We start from the raw sequence: 22,425 nt of genomic DNA, 5'->3' as shown, positions 1-22,425 counted from the left end.
TTGCAGGGGCGGGGAGGGGGGCGGGGAGCTGGGCGGGGCGCTGGGCTGGGAGGGGCAGGGCCTAGGTCAGATACCCTGCAGGGGCGGGGCGGGGCGGGGCGGGGCGGGGCGGGGCGGGGCGGGGCGGGGCGGGGCCTGAGGCCAGGCCCACCGTAGGGTTAGGGGCAGTGGGGAAACGGGGTCTGAAGGGCCTCCCCTGCCTTTTCAGGCCTGTCTAGAGGCTACTGGCAGTAGCTTTTAGTCCGTTGAAACGAAAATCTTCCAAAACCTTGCAAAAAGGCCATCATCTGCGTTCTCCAAAAAGGCTTCACCCTTTCCTCCTCTTGAATTCTGGCAGCGACCATTCTTTCGCCTTGCAAACAGGTTCTAAAAAGTGGCAATTATAAATGGACTTTCTGGCCTTTCATGCCAAAGTTACCCAAGTACAGAGGCCGCTGGACCAGGGCGCACAGAAAATCGCTATGAAATCTAAATCTGACCAGCACGAAATTGCTAGCTCCTTGAGTCTAAGGCAAATGCCACATATATCTTTGTATCCCTCTTAACCATGAGCGTGAAACTTCCTGGAGCAGGAACACAAATTGATTTTTATCCCTATTCTTAGGGCTTAGGATGTGACAAACACTGTACTAAACTCTGTAATAGTAGTAACTCCTTTAATCCTCATAACAAGAGATACTGTTATATCCGCTTATAGCTGGAGAAACTGAAGCCCAGAGAGACTGTGTTACTTGACTAAAGTCACACAGCCACTACATGACAAAGGTAGAATCAAACTCAGATAGTCTGACGCCAGTTTCTACGTACTTAACACTATGGTACTTTTCAACTTTGGCAGAATTTAATCGAGCATGTCATATAATGTGATACAGGTAATAATGCCCTAAGAGTCCTAAAATGGGAGAGCTTAGCTTGGACTGGTGTGGTTTGAGAAAGGGAGAAATCGCTCTGGAAAATAAAGGTTGGGAGATGTTAGCAAGGAGGAAAGGCAGGTAAATTCCACTCTAGGAGCAGAATCAGTGCAGGAGAAGGAGCGGAGGGGGACAAGCTCATTGGATTAAGCTAAGTGGAATCCCGAACAGCACCTGGGAGGAGATTCCATGAAGTATGTTGCTAACCAGTATCACTGTATCTTTCTTAGTCCTTCTGTAGCAGGACGAACCGCAGACGAAACTCCTCAGACACGGGATTAAAGAAGGAAGAGGTTTTTTATTCTGCCGGGAGCATCGGCAGACTTGCGTCTAAAGAGCGGAGCTCCCTGAGAAAGAAATACTTGGCCTTTTTAAAGGCTCACAACTTTAAGGGGTCCATGTGAAAGGGTCGTGATAAATTGAGCAAGCGTGGGAAACGTGACTGGGGGCTACATGCATCAGCTAACAGAACAGAAAGTTTTACAATGCTTTTTTCATACAGTGTCTGGAATTTACGATAGCACAAGCAGTTTAGGCCAGGGGTTGATGTTATTATTATTACTTTGTTTAACTCCTAGGGCTGGGTGGTGGTGCCAAGGTTGTCTGGCTATTTATCTTTTGTTTCTTTCTGTTTACTCCTGTCTTGTGAACTAGGCAAGGCGGGGGGAGGAGGGCAGCAGGAGTAGTAGTGGTCTCCTTCCTTACTTCCTCAGGAAGCCTCTGGATACAGTTACACTGGCTCCTCATTATTCATCATTTCTCAACCCACTGCCATTGAGTTTCTGCTTCTGCCATTCTGCCATGACCAACACATCATCGAATGTCATGGACCCACTTAAGCCACCCCAGAATTTCCTTGGGACCCTTTGGAATTTGTCTCTCTTGGGCCTCCACTCCCAATCCCTAGGCGACCACCAGTCTGCTTCCTGTCACTATAGGTTAGTTTGCATTTTCTAGATTTTCTACAAATGGAACCACACAGTATGTCCTCCTTTTGTTTAGCTACTTTCACTCGGTACAATAATTTTGATATTTACCTATGTTTGTGTGTATATATTGTTATTTTTTTCTGAGTAGTATTCCATTGTATGGATATACCATAATTTGATTATTCATTTGTTGATGGAAAAATTGGGGTTATTTCCAGGTTTTAGCTAGGATCATGCAATACCCAGTGAGCCCATTGGGTTTCCAAACTCACATCGTGGTTATTTCCTCAGTTCCAGAATGCAGAGTTTGAATAGACAAACTCCAAACTGGCAGAATCCCTATAATGTTTCCCTGACACTGGGACATAAGACTATTCTGGTAGGAAAGGCCAAGCAGAAACCACTAGAACTTTGTCAACATACAAAAATAGTACATCAAAAGCAATACTGCATTCCTGAAGGAATTGTACAGATTACTGCTGCCCTCAAGAACTTGAAAGATGCAGGGGAGGAGATTCTCATCACATCCCATTTACCTTACCTCACCATCCCATTTACATTTAGCCTGTGTAGAAGACAAATGGATGTTAGAGAATTATAGTAGATTAATATAAATTCAATTAGATGGTGATTCCAGTTGCAGCTGCTCGTCCAGATATGATTTCATTGGTGGAGTAAATCAGCATAACCCCTAGCACCTGATATGCACCTATTGAGCTAGCTAATACTTCTTTCTTTATACCTATTAGTTAAGGGCTATCAAGCACCATTTTATTTCAGCTGACAAGGCTGGCAATACACCTTCACAGGGTATCACCTCTAGACAATATAAACTCTTTAATTTTATGTGATAATCTAGTCCACAAGGACTTTGATTGCTGCTGTATTCCATAGGATATCATGCAGGTGTCCTATCATTGATGACAGCATGCTGATTTTCCCTGATGAGCAGGAAATAGCAAATACTATAGTCACCTTGATAAGGCACGTGGAGGTCATAGAGAAGGAAACACATCCCCAAATGTAAAAATTCAGAGGGCTGTCACCTCAGTGAAATTTCCAGGCATTAAGTAGTTCAGAACATTTAGAGATGTCATTTCTCTTTTTACTAAAAGGCATAATGCCTAATTGGGCCTCTTTGGAGGCAAGATATACCTCATTTGGACATGTTTTTCTAAACCAATTACTATGTAACTCAAGACTGCCAGTGTTAAATAAGACTGAGAACCTGAGAAGATTCTGAAACAGGTAATAGTGCTATGCAAGCTACTTTTCTATGTGGGCCACATGAACAACAGATCTGATGGTGCTTGAAATGTCTGTGGAAGATAAGAGTTAGCCAACCTAGAGTACAGTGGTGAGATCTTGGCTCATTGCAACCTTGACCTGCTGGGCTCAAGCAACCCTCCTACCTCAGCCTCCTGAGTAGCTGGGACTACAGGTGCATACCACCAGGCCCAGCTAATTAAAACAATTTTTGTAGTGATGGGGTCTTGCTATGTTGCCCAGGCTTGTCTTGAATTCCAGGCCTCAAGTGATCTTCCCACCTTGGCCTCCCAAAGTGTTGGGATTATAGGCATGAGCCACCAAGCCTGGCCTATATAGAACTTTTACTGGGTCCTTATGGGTGAATCACAGCATAATCCTTTGGACTGGGGAGAAAAGTATGTCGTTCTCTGCAGATAACTATTCTGCTTTTGAGAAGCAGCTTCTGGTTTGCTACTGGGCCATAGCAGAGATTGAATGCTTCATCAGGGACCAGGAAATTACCATGCTACCCGAGTTTCCCTCCATGAATTGAATGTTATTTGTCCCATCAAGCCATAAGGTTGGGTATATACAGCAGCATCCTATCATTAAATAAAAGAGGCATATGCCAGATCCGTCTCAAACAGATTATGTACAAGTTTTTGGCTTAAACAAGTCACCCAGATGACCACAACTCCTGTGGCCTCATGAAAAGTTTTATATGCCCAGTTGACTGAGGAAGGTAAAATGTGGCCATGATTTACAGATGGTTCTGCGCTCTTGTGGAGCAGAAGCTTCTTTAAGTTGACTTCTGAGACATTTAATTGCTTCCTTGATTTTCAGTTTGATAAAATGTTCCAGGCTCATCTTATATTCAAGGAATCTATCATTTCTCCAAGGTGGCCCAGTAAGTTTTAATAGGAATTGTAATTTAAATCACACAGTGTGGGTCCTGGCAGCAGTCCTTGTTTCTAGGACTTTTCTGTATTTAGGATTGCCAGATAAAATACACAGTGCCTATTTACATTTGAACTTCAGATAAACAAAAAATAATGTTTATATAAATATGTCCCATGCAATATTTGAGACATATACTAAAAAGTTATTCAAGCAAAAAAGCATTAAATGAGACAAAGAAGGACATTTTGTAACATTAAGTGCCACATTCCACAATGAAAATATAGCAATTATGAATATCTATGCACCTGTAATTTGAAAAAAACCACAGGAAGCTAAAGGAGAAAGAGAAACACACGAATAAAAGGGAAATAACAAGGCTGGGCACATTGGCTCATGCCTGTGATCCCAGCACTTTGGGAGGCCGAGGTGGGCAGATCACCTGAGGTCAGGAGTTCGAGACCAGCCTGACCAACATGGAGAAATCCTGTCTCTAATAAAAATACAAAAAATTAGCTGGGCATGGTGGCACATGCCTGTAATCCCAGCTACTCGGGAGGCTGAGGTAGGAGAATTGCTTGAACCTAGGAGGTGGAGGTTGTGGTGAGCTGAGATCGTGCCATTGCACTCCAGTTCCGGCAACAAGAGCGAAACTCCATCTCAAAAAAAAAAAAAAAAAAAAAGGGGAAAATAACAAACCATTCTGAGTACATTCAAGTGCACACACAAAAAAGTAAGGATGTAAAAGACCCAAACAATATAATTAAAAAGTAGATATTTTGAATATATTCACATTATCAGTATGTATATATAAATATCTAACTATCTATATAAACTATACCCTGAAAATGGAAGATGCACCTTCCTCTTAAATAAATGTATGGATTCTTCATATAAATTAATCATATAGTAGGGCTCAAGAAAGACCTCAGTAGGTTTCATAAAGTAGAAATATTAGGTAAAACACTCTCAGCCCCAATGCAATAAAATTAGAAATTAAAAATAAAACAACAACAAAAAGCCTTTTCACATGGAAATTTTAAAACTCTTAAGCATCTCTTTATTGAAAGGGGAAATGAAAAAGGAAAGTACAGACTTTCTTTAAAATAATGGTAATGAAAATACTACAAATCTATGCAATACATAGAACAGTAATCAGAAAAAATTCATAACTCTAACTCCTATATTGTTAAAAACAAAAGAATGGAAATAAATTCTCAATTGAAAAATCGAGAAAAATGACAGCAAAATAAAGCAATGACAATGTTCTAATAACACTAAATATATATTTCTTTTTCAACCCAGCAATCCCACTTCTAGAAATTTATTCTGAAGATACAAGAATGCAAAAATGCATATGCACACAAATTCAATGTAAGAGTATTTGTAATTATAAAGTACCTCATAGGGGATTGGTTCAATAAGCTATAGTACACAAACAAAATGGAGCACTATGTAGTTGTTAGAAAAATAACTAAGAGGATCTTTGAACAGATATGGAATGATTTCCAGGAGATATTATGAAGCAAAAAAAGTAATGTTCAGGCCGGGCAGGGTGGCTCACGCAAGTAATCCCAGCACTTTGAGAGGCCAAGGCAGGCAGATCACAAGATCAAGAGATCAAGACCATCCTGGCCAACATGGTGAAACCCCGTCTCTACTAAAAATACAAAAACTAGCTGGGCGTGGTGGTGCACGCCTATAGTCCCAGCTACACAGGAGACTGAGGCAGGAGAATCGCTTGAACCCGGGAGGCAGAGGTTGGAGTGAGCCAAGATCACGCCACTGCACTCCAGCCTGTCAACAGAGTGAAACTCTGTTAAAAAAAAAAGAAATAATAAATAAATAAATTTTTTTTAAAGTGTACACACGTAGTATGTCACATGGTGTATAAGAAAAAAGAGAAAATAGAAAACATGCATATATCTGCTTACCATCACAAAAAGAAACAGAAAATAAACTAGAAAACAATGAATTTGGTTATTTACAAGGAGATAACCAAGAAATAAAGGTCCCGATTTCTAATACCTTTCCCCATTAAAGGGCTCCTGGCAGAAAGGCCTATTTCAGAGCTGGGACATTGTCGTAGTCCATTTATGTTGCTACAAAGAAATACCAGAGGCTGGATAATTTATAAAGAAAAGAGGTATATTTGGCTCACACCTCTGCAGGCTGTACAAGAAGCATGGTGCCAGCATCTGCATCTGGTGAGGGTTTCAGGAATCTTTCACTCATGGCAGAAGGCAAAGGGGAGCCCACGTGTACAAAGGTCACATGACAAGAGAGCAGAAGCAAGAGAGGGGGAACAGAGATGCCAGGCTCTTTTAAACAATTAGTTCTCACAGGTGCTAAGAGCGAGAACTCAATCATTACTGTGAGGACAGCACCAAGCCATTCATGAGGGATCTGTCCTCATGATCCACACACCTCCCACTAGGCCCCGCCTGCAACACTGGGGGTGAAATTTCAACATGAGATTTGGAGGGGACAACTGCCCAAATGATATCAGACATATAGGTTCAAGATAAGCCTAGAGCATCTTGTTTTGCTGGAAATTAAGGAAGCAGTCTCCACAAAAATGATGGGAACATGATACAAGGACATAGGAACCAGCTCAAAGGGATCCCACCAGCCAAACCAACTGAACTTCAAAAATAATTAAGTAATGAATTGTAAACCATTAAAAAATATGGGAACTCATGAGTCCAACCAATAACAGAAAAAATGGGAGAGAAGCCAGAGCTCAGTTTATAGTCTATGCCAAGGACTAAATGGCAAACACAGAGGCAAATGGGAAATTAGAAAACCATCACTTTGCCACCTTCATAGTAAAGACTGGATCAGACAAGAATAATCATGCTCAATCTAGGGAATAGTGCTGAAAAGCAGCAGGATACTGGCATGGACATAAAATGTTCCCCCACAGGCTGTTAACTAGTTGCAAGGGAGAAAACAAAAAGTAATTATACAATGGAGAAATCAGGCAATACCTTGATCAGGTGATCAAAATGAGAAACAGGTGGACTTTATGTACCTCCAGATGTGATATTCTAAAGAAGGTGTAACATCCCTGTATAGAATTTATACCAAGAATATATAACCCCAATCTAATCACAAGGGAACAGCACATAAACACAAAATGAGGAACATTTGTTTTTAATCGTGGAGGGGAGAAACTGTATTCTTCAAAAATGTTTATATAATGAAAGACAAAATCTGGAATGCTCCAGATTAAATGATACTAAAGTCATGATGATTAAATGCAATACCTCACCCCAGATTGGATCCTGGAAGGGGTAAAATTGCTATAAAGAACACTATTAGACAAACTAAAAAAATTGGAATACAGATGGTATATCAGATAAAAGTATTGTGTTCATGTAAATTTATGAAGTTGATAATTGTTCTAAAGTTATATGAGATTTCCATTCTTAGTAAAAATAAGCCAAAGTATTTAGTTACGATGTATGTAACTTACGTTCAAATTGTTCAGAAAAAAAAATTATAGAAGGAGAGAGAACGAATGTTAAAGCAAAGATAAAACGTTTGCCTCAAACATAAGCTTCTTAAAACATCCTTAAGATTATGTTTACTCCCCTGGGTAAAACCATTACGAGCTTTCTACTGCAAATAAAGTAAAATCCAAATTCTTTATCAGGACCTACCAGGCCAGCAAGATCGAGCCTCTGATGGCCTCTCTTAGATTATACCGTGACCCCCACACCCTGCAACCCCCCGTGCTGGTTCATGGAGCTCTCAGATCCTCAGAAACATCCCTCTCTCTCCTGCCTCTGGGATTTTACACATTCAGTGTCTTGGCTTGATAATATCCTCTGTCCACTCTTTATGTCTGACTTCTTTTCATCCTGGCAGTTTTAGCTTAGTGCCACCTCCCCATTCTATTTAAGGTAGGTCTGCCCCCATTCTCTCAGTATCCTTTTCTACCATATCATAACTGTTACCAAACATCCAGGTGCTTAGGAAGGTTATATAATCTGCAGAGTTCACGTATCAACCACTTCAACTGCTGACGAAGCTACAAAACACATTTCAGTAAATAAGCATGTTAAAGAGCCCTTAGAAGACATCAATAATGTTGACTACTGTAATCAATCCAGTAGGAAATAAAAATGTTTGTTATTGCCCAACTGCAGCTTACAGTTTAAAAAAAATACTCTTCAAAATATTTTCAGGAGCCTCTAGTTTAAGAAAGTTACTATGGCTTGGGGTACAATCACTACAACTGATACCTAGCAGAATGACAACAGTAAAGGCTGAGGAAGAAGTTCCAGACGTTGTCCAATTTCTGATTGCTACCTTGTTTTCTTAGAAACTTACAACTTCAGACAAGAGAACATTAATACATTAATGAGGCTACCAAAAAAAAAAAGAAAAAGAAAAAGCCACATAGGCAGTGTTGTCACACATGGATTATAAAATTATATATTCCAGTCATAGTCAGTTAAAAGTACATAAGCAAATGTGATCTAGCAGACAGCCTGGGAATCTAGGGGACCTTGGATATCGTATCTAATTCCCTGAGTTTGAGTCTTGCCATCTGTAAAACAAAGAAATGAAAACTTTCCCAGAACAGTTAAGATTAAATGAAACCTGTGGAAACACTGGATACTTTGTAGGCTTTTAAGTGTCTGTCTAAAAAATAATAATTCACTAGGAAACTGCAAAGAATAACTGTAAATTTCCATGTTTAAGTCCAAATTGTGTTGTAAGCATATTTACTTTAAGCAAGCAAGCAAGGTAAACTATGTGCACAAGCGTGATTTTTGTTGTTTAAAATGATTTTCAATGTATAAGGTGACTCAAATGGGATCTAATAAGGCACCTCACTTCACTTGGTCAGGAACAATTTCCTGGGTGTCTGACCAAGAAAAGAGATGAAGAGAAAGAAGTAGGTTTACAAAGGACAAAAAAGGAAGACACAGGATTAGAATGGGTTAACAAAGCAAAAAATAAACCTTCCCAAAGTGAGCAATGAAGCAAGTGGAAATAAGGAAGGTTGAACAGTAGATTAGGATCCACCAAAAATCCTCATGCTTAAAAGAAGCCGAGCCCCATTTGTTATACACTCAATACGCTCTGTTTGTGCTAACTACATAAAGAAGATGAGGCGGGGCAATCTGGACACAGACCTGGACACTCTGACCTCTGGCACAGAAGGGGCTACAGGAGTGCTGGGGGAGAAAGGCAGCAGGGTAGTGGAGTCATACCAAGCAACAAGAAAGATAAGGTAGTACATTTTCCACAAATTTCAATTTTACTCCCTTCCCTCATGACACACACACAAAAAGGATGGGAGGAAGAAACTGAGATCACAGGGAAAATAGTAAGAGACATTCAAAAGGGCAGGTCTTAGAAACTTACTAGTTTGGGGAGGTCAGAGAACAGTAGCATATAAAAGAACGCTAAGACAGTTCCCAGGTTTAGGCATGGGAGACTAGTTTGATTATTTCATCTTGTCCCACTCACAATGACAAGGAGAATTATTGAGGGAACACATGATGGGGCTGATAGAGTGCTAGGAGGTGGATACATGAAAATGTAATTGTCATCATTTTGAACAGCCATGTCACTCCAAGTAAGATTCCCTAACATATATGATATACAGACAGATATATGAGTTTGAAACTCTGGAGATGAATGCGAATTTAGGAATCCCTGGAACACAGGTCATGACTTCAGTAATGGGAGTCAAAGATTACTCAGAGAAAGCACAGAATGAGAAGAGAAGAAAGAAGTAGGCCAAGGAAGAAGAGATCAGAGGAGACCAAGGCAGGGTGATAAGATCAAAACAGAAGAAAGGAATCTGATGGAGGTCCCATTAGATTATCATGTCCCTTCCCAGAGGACAGGGACATGCCTTTTTTTGTCTCTTATACCCAATTGTCACAGGGCCTGGCACAGAAGCCACTTAATGTTTTTTTTAATTGTGTTCTACTATTCACAGTTTGCTGTATCCACCAGGTGAGAAAAAAGTAAGTATAAATAAGCACAGATACGGATTTTTTAATACTGTATATTAAAGGGGCCAGATTATACACAATATTTTATGCCTTACTTTTTTACTTAATATATCTTAGAAGTTTGCACATGCTTATGGAAGGACTGGCTGCATTTCTTTTGATCTACAACAGAATATTCTATTATAAAACTGCACACTATAATTTTTATTTAACCAACTCTTTATTGGTGGACATTAAGAATGGAGGAATGTTTCAACAAGGGAACAATCAACAGTATCAAAATACTGCAGAGGGGTCAATTTGGGGACTAAGAGAGGAGCCACTAGATATGGCAACTAGGAGATAAATTTTAGTGCAATGATGAGGGCAAAATCCAGATTACAATGAATTCAGTGAAAAAAGGTGAAGACATGTAGCTTATTCTCTCAAGAAACTAGGCTATGATAAACTGGCAAAGGCTGTAAGAGTGGGAGGTGAGTCGTTTCCTCCTTCGTGTAAATATATTTACTTTTAAAAACACTAGGCCCAATTTTATATCCTACTTCATTTAACTTTATGAACATGTTTATGTAATGTTTTAGACAGTGAAAAATAACTCATTTCTGCTATTATAAAACTGTTATCTTTAGATGTTCACAAGCAACTTCCTAAAAGGAGGTAGCAGTAATGGAGCTATGTCTATTATTCTTTCCCATCAACCCCCTTTCTGGAGATGTAAACATGTGTCTATCTAGCTTTTAATTAATTTTTACCTCTTATCTTCATGGCTCTCCATATAAACCTTAACCCTTTTTTCGTATATGTATATGTATATGTATATCTAGAGAGAGAGAGAGAGAGAAGAGGGGGTCTTGCCATGTTGCCCAGGCTGATCTCAAACTCCTGGGCTCAAGCACTCCTTTCACCTTGGCCTCGCAAAGTACTGGGATTATAGGGGTGAACCACTGTGCCCAGCCTCAGCCTTAACTCTTAAAATATCTTCAAACCCATGTTCTTCAGTTCTTATTTTTAAGAAATTTGTGTTTAAACCAACTATAATTAATTTTGACAAAAATTGGAGTTAAGACTCAAACTTCCTCAAATGGTCAGCTCTCCTAAGACTATTTACAGAATAATCTTTTCCCTATTAAGTTAAAATACCATCTTTATCTTATACTAAATTATCATTAGCATGACTCTGGTTCTAAACTTCCATTGGCTTTATCTGTCTGGCTCAGGGCTATTCCACAATATTTTATTTAATATCTGGTTGAACAAATCTATTCTTTATTATTTTTTATTACTTACTCTTCTAAACAAACTTTAGCATCATTTTGTCAAGTTCCAAAAATAAATCTACAGGTTTTTTTTTTTTTTTTTTTTTTTTGAGACATGGTCTCATTCTGTCACCTACGCTGGAGTTCAGAGGCATGATCTTGGCTCACCGCAATCTCTGCCTCCCAGGCTCAAGTGATCCTCCCACCTCAGCCTCCTGAGTAGTTGGGACTACAAGTGTGTACCACTACACCTAGCTAATTGTCATCTACCTGCCTCAGCTTCCCAAACTTTTGGGATTACTAGTGTGAGACACTGTGCCCAGCAGAAATTACATTTATAAATTAATATGAAGACATGGTGATAACTAACATATTTATAATATGAAATCTACTCATCCAGGGACATAGAGTGCAAATCTTTCATTCCACTCAGCAAAATTTTGTCATGTTCTTGATAAAAGTCCTGCACATGTAAGTTTATTCCTAGCTATTTAATTTTTGCTGAAATACTTGAAAAAATACTTTACCACTATATCTCCTATGTGATTATAGCTAATATTGGGGAAGGCTATTGGTTTTTATATAACAGAGCTTTTAACTAGCAATCTTAAAAATTGGGTTTTTTTTTTCGGTTGGTTCCTTTGGATATTTTTAGGTAAACAATCATGTCAACTTAAAATAATGATTGTTAGTTTTCTATAAAGATTATGACATCATAGGAAAATACAGTAAATGCTTTTTATTTTTTTAATTTTTAATTTTTTTAGAGATGGAGTCTTGCTCTGTCGCCCAGGCTGGAGTGCAATGGCATGATCTCAGCTTACTGCAAGCTCTGTCTCCCAGGTTCACACCATTCTCCTGTCTCAGTCTCCTGAGTAGCTGGGACTACAGGTGTGCCTGCCACCATGCCTGGCTAATTTTTGTATTTTTAGTAGAGATGGGGTTTCATCGTGTTAGCCAGGATGGTCTCGATCTCCTGACCTCATGATCTGCTTGCCTCGGCCTCCCAAAGTGCTGGGATTACAGGCGTGAGCCACCACGCCTGGCCTAGTAAATGCTTTTTAAAAGAATATAAAACTATAGAGAATACGACCTCAATTATTTAAACATATGTATAAGGGTTTTGTATTTTACTAGCAAAGAAAAAATATATAAGGGTAGAAAATAGCCATCATGTCAACAGTGATTATATTAGGTAGAAAAATTATGAGAGACTTTATTTTTTTTCTTTTCTTTTCTATATTTTACAATAGATTGCTTATGAGTTTTATATGCTTATGGTTGCTTATGAGTTTTATAATAAAGGTTTTTAAAATTTTTGCAACATGGTAAGTTATACTTCTTTATATACTAAAAACAAAAACAAAACTTTCTATTTGAATACCTTTGACTTTTATTGCAGACTTACAGACCCTTGAAAGAAAAGGCAATTCCCTCATACTAGTTCTGGTGTGACTCTACCCATCTCTCCCTTCACTTCTACCTTGGTCTTTTTTCCACCTCCCACTTTGGCTAGTCGTCTCTACTCAAAATGCTTGCTTGGCTTAATGGTTAGAATTCAGGGAAAAAGAGACCTTGAATTCCTAATCTAAACTAAGGTTATACATGAGGGAAGTAATAAAGGGAAACTAGGTAGTAAATAAGATTTGAAGGACTTAAAATACCCAGACTTTAATTCCTCTAAGATTATAGTCATTAATCATGCTTTTATATCATATTATCTCTTAACATTTAATTTCTAAATATAATGTTCATGAGGAAAAGAGAAAATAGCTTGGCTTCCTTCCTTACGGAATATTGTTCTTGGTATCTTCTAGGTGTTCCAGAAATGATGTCAGATTTGGCTCATCAGAGTCCACAAACCATATTGGTGAAGAAGATGCATAGGATTCCTGTTTAGCACAGAGACACCTTTGTTAAACGTTTACATACAGACTAACCCAAATATGCAATTAAACCACATCACTAAATGGCAAGATGACCATGGATTTAAACAAAATGTATCAGGGGGAAAAGGCAACACATTAAAACCCATATGAGGCGCTGGACTTCTCAGACAGCCATTCTCCTTGCACAGCACTGTCTGCTGCTACAGCTCATAGAAGTCAACAATTTTCTTCAACACTGGTAGGCAGCCTCTAAATGGCCCCGATCACCCTCACCTCCTGCCATTCATACCCTTGTAAAATTCCTGCCCCTGGACCTAGTGACTCACTTCTAACAAAGAGAATGCAGCAAAAGTAATAACATCACTTCTGAGATGAGGCTACAAGGAGACGATTCCTGCCTTAGTCACCCTTCTCCTGCTCTCTCCATTGCTCCCTCTGATGGAAACCAGTTGCCATGTGATGAGCTGCCCTATGGAGAGGCCCACATGGCAAGGTATTGTAAAAGTCCTCTGACCAATAGCCATCTAGAAATGGAGGCCCAGTCCAACAGCCTGTGAGAAAAATCCTGCCAACGTGAGCTTGGAGATGGATTCTCTCCCTATCCTGCCTTGGGATGATCATAGCCACCACCAACACCTTCACTGCCTGGTGAGAGGCCAAGCCAGTAAACCCAAGGTAAACTGCACAGAATCCTGACCCACAGAAACTGTGAGATAATGTTTGTGGTTTTAAGCTGCTAAATTTGTTACAGAGCAATAGATAACTAATTCAAACACCATACAATTATAATATTCTATCACACAAACCAAGTAATACTAAGAAATGCCATTACTATACATATATTTTTGGAACACAATTACATGGGATTTTTTTTTTTTTTTTTTTTTTTTTTTTTTTTTTTTTTTTGAGACGGAGTCTGGCTCTGTCGCCCAGGCTGGAGTGCAGTGGCGCGATCTCGGCTCACTGCAAGCTCCGCCTCCCGGGTTCACGCCATTCTCCTGCCTCAGCCTCCCGAGTAGCTGGGACTACAGGCGCCCACAACCGCGCCCGGCTAATTTTTTGTATTTTTAGTAGAGACGGGGTTTCACCGTGGTCTCGATCTCCTGACCTTGTGATCCGCCCGCCTCGGCCTCCCAAAGTGCTGGGATTACAGGCGTGAGCCACCGCGCCCGGCCTACATGTGATTTTTTTAAAAAAGCTAATGAACTAAGCTTTTACCCACTAACAGACATTTACTCTGTTAATTTGTATTGTTTTCAATTATAAATTGGGGAGAAGCCATTATTATATATTAGCTTCAGAACAACTAGGTTCAAGTCATGGAAAACAATTTTGCACCAACAACTTTAGGAAACACTGCTTTGAAAACTATAATCTGAATTATAGCTGAAGCCACAGAAGCCAAATATTTACCAAAGGTTCTTTTAAGAAAAGCAAGTTGGCCAGGCATGGTGGCTTATGTCTATAATCCCAGCACTTTGGGAGGCCGAGGTGGGTGGATCACGAGGTCAGGTGATCGAGACCATACTGGCCAACATGGTGAAGTCCTGTCTCTACTAAAATTAAAAAAAAAAAAAAATTATCCGGGCATGGTGGTACACACTTGTCATCCCAGCTACTCAGAAGGCTGACACAGGGGAATCGCTTGAACCAGGGAGGCGGAGGTTGCAGTGACCTGAGATTGCACCAGTGCACTCCAGCCTGGTGACAGAGAAAGACCCTGTCCCCCCGCCGAAAAAGAGAAAAAAGAAAAACAAGTTGTGTTGAAGGAGGACATCATTAACAGTATATCTCTTCAATAATGGTTTAGTTTACTATTCTCATTCTTCTCATTCCTCTCTTACTGTGTCCCAAATCTCTTTACAGGCTAAAAGAAACTCTTCAGAATTAATCCTATTCATAAAGAACACCACTTACTGAGTATTGCACTTTCTTCTTCAAATTCTTCAGCATACATTGGGAATACATCCTATGGATCATTTTTATGTGTTTAGTTTTAGGTTATTTATTTATTTTTTGTTTTGGCTAAAGAAACTGTAACTCGATTTAGGACCTCATTCCATTAGGTTAGTATTTGTCTAGTTAAGTTCAGCATAAGCAAAATAAAATACGTGTTGTTGCTCTGGACTAAAACCCCTCAAAACCATATTTTAAAAATTACAAAAAAAATTAACTGAAATCATGTTTTTAAAAATCTTGCAGATGAAAAGATATGATATAAAGTAGGTTTAAGTACCTATTTCAATGGTTCCCAAAGTGCGGCCCTCAGACGCCCAGGTCCAAACTATTTTAATAGGAATACTAACATGGTGACATTTGCTGTAAGGGTGCAAATACAATAGCAGGTAAAAATGCTGGTACTTTAGCACAAACAAAGGCAGTAACACCAAACTACTAGTAGTCATGGTATTCTTCACTATGCACAGGAAAGGTTTAAAAAGGAAGGGCAGGCCAGGCATGGTGTCTCACGCCTATAATCCCAGCACTTTGGGAGGCTGAGGCAGGTGGATCACCTGAGGTCAGGAGTTTGAGACCAGCCTGGCCAACATAGTGAAACCCTATCTCTAGCTGGACATTGTGAATATATGCCTGTAGTCCCAGGTACTTGGAAAGCTGAGGCAGGAGGATTGCGCCCAGAAGGTTGAGGCTACAGTGAGCTGTGATCATGCTACTGCACTCCAGCCTGGGTGACAGAACAAGGCCCTGTCTCAAAAATAAAAAGAATGTCTATGATGAAGCAGTGAAAATTTTACTACATTTTTATTCTTGAATATGTCTTTTTAATATTTCAAGTGATGAAATTGGAAGTACACAGGAGCATTCCTACAGACTGCCTGAGAAAAAACCCTCGTGTCACTAAGTCGTGAAGTGAATTAAGCACTTTAATGGAATACCATTTTTACTTGAAAGGATGACTGACAAACAATATTATTTCAACGTGGGTTTTTGGGAGACATTTTCTCAAAAAACGAGATTCTGTCATTTCAAGAAAAACAACAGACAGGCCATAATAAAATTCAATAATAAAATTCAAGTTTTTGAACAAAAAATTAGAATTTTAGAAAACTTATATCCACCATAGCTTTCCAAAAGTATTCTGATGAGATTGATGGTGATATTGATGAATGTATTTTGATACTGTATAATCAAATGTATCAACATGTAGAAGATCTTGGTGAACCATTATTTTCTAAATGACCAATGCATGATGTTATAATGTCATGCAAGGGTAAAAGATCCAAAGTTCAAGAAAAACCAAGTTTTGATGGAGTATCAAAAAAGAAGTCTAGGCAACATGGCAAAACCCTGTCTCTACAAAAAGATACACAAAATTAGCCAGGTGTGGTGATACACACCTGTAGTCCCAACTACTCTGGAGGTTGAGGTGGGAGGATCACCTGAGTCCCCGGAGACTGAGGCTGCAGTGAGCTGTGATCACACCACTGCATTCCGACCTGGGAGATTGGACATTGTTCACATTTTTTCAAGCAAACATTACACAATAAATTGAATGCAGATAAAAATGACATACCAAACATCAAAGAAATTTGCAAAAAATGTAAGATTGTGCTACTTTGGGTTTAGAAATTTTTTCATAAAAGCATTTATAACAAATGTGGTGAGCTTTTAAAGAATAGTTTAAGTATTTCCGATTTAATTTCTAGTGATAAATAGCAATACATATAACCTACATAAACCAAAGCTCCTTGGGCCCTCATATATTTTTAAGAGTGTAAAGGAGTCCTGATTCCAAAACTTTGAGAGCTGCTGCCTTCTCCTCCACTTTCCTTCCTTTCCTAGAATTTCTTCCTTGGAAGAAACATCCCTTTGCCATTCTATATTAACTTATAGAGTTCCATTGATGTCAGTTTTGCTACATCCCTCCCATCCTTCCACCTTTTGTGTAGACACAAAACCTGACTACAGGACTCGACCAGCCCATCCATTTCCAGTGATCAGCTGTCAAGGTGGGTGAAGCCAAGAAAATCTGGGTTTTCCCTGAGACTAAACTTCTCTTTCTGGGAGATCTGGAATCACAGGGACAAGGTTGGCCACCTTGGGGTAGTCAGAATTTATCTTGCCTAAACGGGGAGAGGTTAGGCAAGTTTCTAGAGAGCCAAACTGCTTTCTAGAAAATTAAAGATAATTATACTTTCTGCCACGACTGTGAGAATGCCCATTTTATTACACACTTTCTAACATTTTTACCAAACTGATAAATACAAGTTGGTACCTGGAAGAAAAAATGCCAGGCATGGTGGCTCACACCTGTAATCCCAGCACTTTGGGAGGCCAAGGCAGGCAGATCACCTGAGGTCAGGAGTTAAGAGACCAGCCTGGCCAACATAGTGAAACCCCGTCTCTATTAAAAATACAAAAATTAGCTGGGTGTGGTGGCAGGCACCTGTAATCCCAGCTACTGGGGAGGTGGAGGCAGGAGAATCACTTGAACACGGGAGGTGGAGGTTGCAGTGAGCCAAGATCATGCCATTGCACTCCAGTCTGGGCGACAAGAGTGAGACTTCATCTCAGAAAAAAGTTTCCATATAATTTGTTTCGTCTCTAGAAACCAATTCAGCAGTGAGAACTGAAAGCCACCACTTGGAAGGTTTCAAGCATTTAGCTGTACCTATTGATGTCTAAAACATTAGTTAAGGTAGAAACACACACACACACACACACGCACACCATGTATTCAGTACCAGGAAACATTACTGACTAGATGGTATAGTTATCCAACAGAAAGCGCACAATAACTGAAGCCACTGTAGAGGAGTAAGTTATGACATAGATCTACAATATTGTTGAGTGAATAAGCAGATTACAAAAAAAAAGTCTGATTTTTCAAGGGAGAGGGAACATATACAAGCATAGGAGAAAAGATGAGCAGATGACTGGAAAAATACAAAATTCTGATAGTGGTACTTTCTGAGTGGTAGAATTATCAGTAATATTTTCTAGTTTTACCTAAAATTTTTCTAAATTTCTTAAGAAGGTTTTGTTGTCCATATTATAAAATATCCACCACCCCAGGAAACTTAACCTTCAGCACAAACTCTGCAATATGTTAAAAGTTTGTTTAGTTTTATATTTAAGAGACAATCTATTTTGAAAGACATCTAAAATGATGACCAATATTTAAACCTATGCATTAATATTTTTTAATCATATGCTTTAAATTTTGTAATTTTGATAAGGTTAAGCTTCATATCAATCTTGAAAAGGTAAGTTTTCCATTTGTCTTTAAAATATGACCTGCAATATGCCAGTTTTTAAACAGCAAATGGGACTCAAAAATCGCAATATAAATTCAGGCAGTGTTCCTTACATAGAATGTTTAAGTGCTTCTAACACTGCTCTTTTTCCCCAGTTATGAAAACACATTACAATTATCTAGCATCTAATTATTCAAGTCCTTTGTTTCTCCTCCATTCTATTAGTTTTATAGTAATTTTAAGGCCTTTGAGGATGAAGTTGTCTGTGACGGCTACCACAAAGGTTACTGTAAGTGGACAAATTTCAAACAAGTTTATCACCACTACCATCCCCACTATAAAACTGTCTTAATCAAGGGCAACACATTTCAAGGTTAACCAAGACAACCTCGTTACCGGTCACTGCTTAAGAAAAGGATTTTTTGGTCTTATTTAGAAATAACTTTTTGTATCTATTTTTCTCTATAAATCCACTGAGACCAATGTGTGGCTCTATCTCAAGCACGAGCAAGCTAAACTGCTTGCCAGAATGTTCAGTTTTTGTATCTTTCCAAAGGTAGGACACAGCTCTCTTTTGATATCATAATTTTTTGAAAATTGATGCACAAACAACTTCTTGGAAGTTCAGCCAGGCATGGTGGCTCGCACCTGTAATCCCAGCACTTTAGGAGATTGAGGCAGGTGTATCACGAGGTCAGGAGTTTAAAACCAGTCTGGCCAAGATGGTGAAACCCTGTCTCTACTAAAATTACAAAAATGAGCCAAGTGGTGGCAGATGCCTGTAGTCCCAGCTACTCAGGAGGCTGAGGCAGGAGAATCGCTTGAACCTGGGTGGCGGAGGTTGCAGTGAGATGAGATTGTGCCACTGCACTCCAGCCTGGGTGACAGAGGGAGAATCCGTCTCAAAAATAAATAAATAAATAAATAAATAAATAAATAAATAAATAAATAAATGTAAAAGAAAAGACAAGACAAGAAAGTTCAGACATACAGCAGCTGTAATTCTTCTGAAGGCTGGTTATGGGACGCATTACTTTCATACTTTGTTGTTCAATAAATGTGGGGTGGAGAATAAAGTAAACTGACAGAACTACCATATAAACTAAAATTCTAAGTGCTCTGACAACAAAAGAAACTTAAAAGACACACACACACACACACACACACACACACGGTTTTCCCTGCTAATCATTTTACAACTGAACAACCAAGTAGCTAACCCAGAGCCCACAAAAGCAGAGTAAAAATTCTAACACTTGGTGAAATAAAAATGCACATATTCCCCTCTGAGCTAAAAAAAAAAAATGCTTAAGTCTTCAAAGATAGCAGCAATTATAGCTACTGAGAACATCACTGTAAGCAAACTGAGGCAGAGAAAACAAAGGTGCTGACGAGGAATTGAACCACCTAAGCTGCAGAAACCCACTGGATGGTTTCCTAGGTTCCGAGTTGGCATTATCTTTCAGAATGATTTCTGAAAGAGACACATAATACTGTTACAAAGGATCTGGAGAAAGGGATGCTTGCTTTATCACTCTGGCTCTCCAATCATGCTTTACATTTTCACTTCTTACACTCTCTTTCATATGAAGTCAATTTACAGATTTCCATCAAGCCCTTAGAGATCTTTTTGTACACAAGTTCTTGATGTTATCTCTGCACTTTTGACAAATTCTTAGCAGCTAACTTACAAGGCAGTTAAGATTTTTGTTCAAGTACAATATAGTTAGAATAGGTTCATATACTCAATAAAACAAATATTTACTAAGCATTTATTGAGTGGAAGATAAAAAGCACAAAGCATAATTATAAAATATTTTCCCCTGCCACCATAAAAAAAAACGTAAAAAGGCTCACAGAATATAGCATAACATGACCAAAGCAAAAATAGCAAGGACTAAAGAGGGGAGGAAGGGAAAATATCAGCATGAACTGAATATGACCCAGAAGAGCCTTGATGGTCAGACATGTAAAGAAAAATTGGGTAGGGTTAAGGGGTGGAGGTCAGGGACACATTCTACAGGGGAAAAACAGCTGACACAGACGCCTGAAAGGAAAAGTGGGCAGAGCACCTGCACAGGACTCTTACCTGCCGCCTCCACGGTACAATGGGCCTTTCCAGAACACAGCAGCGCGGCCAGGCCCTGGGGAGAGGGATCACTCAAACAGCACCAGAGGCTGCATTCCAACTTTTCCTCCGTCAACGACTCCGTTTTCATTGTTAGTTTCTCCTTAAACACAAACTTAAAAACAACTGGCTGAATACGGGGGATCAAGGAAAACCTGACTGAAAAATGAGGCCTTAAAACTTAAGGGCCTTGGGTCCTAGTGCGGTGGCTCCTGCCTGGAATCCCAGCGCTTTGGGAGACAGAGGTGGGTCATTAAAGTCAGGAGTTCGAGACCAGCCTGGCCAACACGGTGAAACCCTGTCTCTATTAAAAACACAAAAGTTAGCCAGGTGTGGTGGTGGGCGCCTGTAATCCCAGCTACTCGGGAGGCTGACGCAGGAGAATCGCTTTAACTACTGAGATCGCGCCACCGCACTCCAGCCTGGGCGACAGAGACTGTCGCCCCCCCCCCCCAAAAAAAAAAATTCTACCTCTCAAGTAGCTGGGATTAAGGCGCCTGACACCATGCCGGGCTAATTTTTGTATTTTTCAGTAGAGATGGGGTTTCACCATCTTGGCCAGGCTGGTCTCCAACTCCTGACCTCAGATGATCCGCCCGCCGTGGCCTCCCAAAGTGCTGGGATTACGGGCGTGAGCCACCGCGCCCGGTCAAAAAACCTGAAAATCTTAAAGGCCTTTTGCCTTCTGCGCCTGGGCTCAAACGACGCCAGAGCCGCCCTGCCCCGCCCTATCACGGTCCCGGGAGCGGGCCGGCTGACTGAGAGAGACCTTGAGTCCCTAGAGGACTCCTGCCGCGCGGGCTCCCACCTGGGGGAGCGGCGACCGGGGCCAACTCGGGCCGGCAGCCCCCAAGCCAGCCCCGCGTAAGGAGCCGGAGAGACGCGCCCTCTGCCTCCCATCCAAGCCTCGCGCAGTCCCAGGGGCCAGGGCCGGGCTAGTCGCGGGAGAAAGAGGCAGGGAACCGGAGCCTCTCCCGGGCAGGCTCCCCTTTGTCCCGGGACTCCGGGCGCCCCCTCTCCGCCCTCGCCGTGCCCCGCGAGGCCGCTGCCAGGCGCCTCACCCTGATATTGCAGTGGAGCCCTGAGCGGCGGCTGGACTCCTGGTTCTTGTGGAAGATAGAACAGCCAGCAACTTCAGTTTGGCCTTGAACCCTGACACCGACATCTTCCTCTCCTGTCCAGCGGGAGGGGCGCGGAAGGGAGAGCCTGTCGGGGGCAGCTGTCATTGCCGCGACCACCCAGCGACCGAGCTCTGGAGGCTCCGCCTCTCCCAGCCGCCTCGACCTTTGTGGGAGCGCGGATGCAAAACGGCAAGGGGCACAGAGGCCTCCGCGGGAAGCTGTGTGGCGGCCTGGGGGGCTGCTCCCTTTGTAACCAATTCCACCAACAGGAGGGGCGGCTCCTGTCATGCCGCAGCTTAAAAGGGCAACAGCACCACCGTCCCCGCCATCGCCTCTGAAAGGGCTGCCCCCACCCTGCCACCGTCCCCGTCACCTCTCACCCCTCACCCCTAACCCCTCAACCCGGCGAGCCCCGCGCGCACGCCTTTCACGAATCCAGAGCGTGAGCAGGCTGCCTGCTGCCCCCTTCTCCCCTTGACCCAGCACCTTTCTGCCCGACCGGTCTGGTCCCTCCCTTCCTCACACTGAAAGCTCAGGGCGGCACGACCACCAACTCGTGTGTGTGTGTGTGTGTGTGTGTGTGTGTGTGTGTGTGTGTGTGTGTGTGTGTGTGTGTGTGTGTGTCTCCCAAGGGAACAGAGCACTGCTGAGTTCAGCATGATTTTTAGCTCGTGGACTGTCAGCAAAATACAGTCATAAGAAGGTATATGCTGTTTTGTCTTGCAGTGACATCATGTTGCTCATGTTTTATGTTTTTCAGAGTTCATTAGTTTCTATTTGTTCTCAGTTAATATACAGCTGAATAGATTAAGTAGAATACCCCCAAATTGAAAGTCACTTACATAAGGT

General features: G+C 41.0%; 1 protein-coding gene across 3 annotated transcripts; it reads right to left on the bottom strand.

Annotated features, from left to right (window-relative positions):
• Window positions 1–108: 108 nt before the first annotated feature.
• LOC126960101 (uncharacterized) lies at window positions 109–22,012 on the bottom strand. Of its 3 annotated transcripts, none has more exons than XR_007727720.1 (5): window positions 21,517–22,012; window positions 20,417–20,570; window positions 14,715–14,831; window positions 13,014–13,114; window positions 109–366 (listed from the first exon to the last, which is right to left on the bottom strand). XR_007727720.1 is itself a non-coding variant. In XM_050800070.1 (4 exons), the coding sequence occupies exons 1-3, from the start codon at window positions 21,862–21,864 to the stop codon at window positions 14,731–14,733; spliced, it is 603 nt and encodes a 200-aa protein (XP_050656027.1). In that variant the 5' UTR covers window positions 21,865–22,012; the 3' UTR covers window positions 5,813–13,114; window positions 14,715–14,730. The 3 variants fall into 3 exon arrangements, 1 of the variants encoding a protein (XP_050656027.1); XR_007727721.1 differs by lacking the exon at window positions 109–366 and adding an exon at window positions 5,234–5,801; XM_050800070.1 differs by lacking the exon at window positions 109–366 and having other exon boundaries at window positions 5,813–13,114.
• Between the last annotated feature and the right edge of the window lie 413 nt (window positions 22,013–22,425).

This window comes from Macaca thibetana, chromosome 7, assembly GCF_024542745.1.
Source record: "Macaca thibetana thibetana isolate TM-01 chromosome 7, ASM2454274v1, whole genome shotgun sequence".
Classification (NCBI taxonomy): Eukaryota; Metazoa; Chordata; class Mammalia; order Primates; family Cercopithecidae; genus Macaca; species Macaca thibetana.
The sequence above is the reverse complement of the archived record's forward strand: the minus strand, read 5'-3'. Positions and strand labels throughout refer to the sequence as shown.

Bases quoted from the DNA above. Each gene is read 5' to 3' on its own strand.
- LOC126960101 (XM_050800070.1), bottom strand. From the start codon at position 21,864: ATGACAGGAGCCGCCCCTCCTGTTGGTGGAATTGGTTACAAAGGGAGC. The intron at 20,571-21,516 runs GTGAGGCGCCTG...GTTGTTTTTAAG, and splicing joins GGCTCCACTGCAATATCAGG to TTTGTGTTTAAGGAGAAACT. The intron at 14,832-20,416 runs GTAAGAGTCCTG...GCGGGGGGACAG, and splicing joins TTGTACCGTGGAGGCGGCAG to GGTCTTTCTCTGTCACCAGG.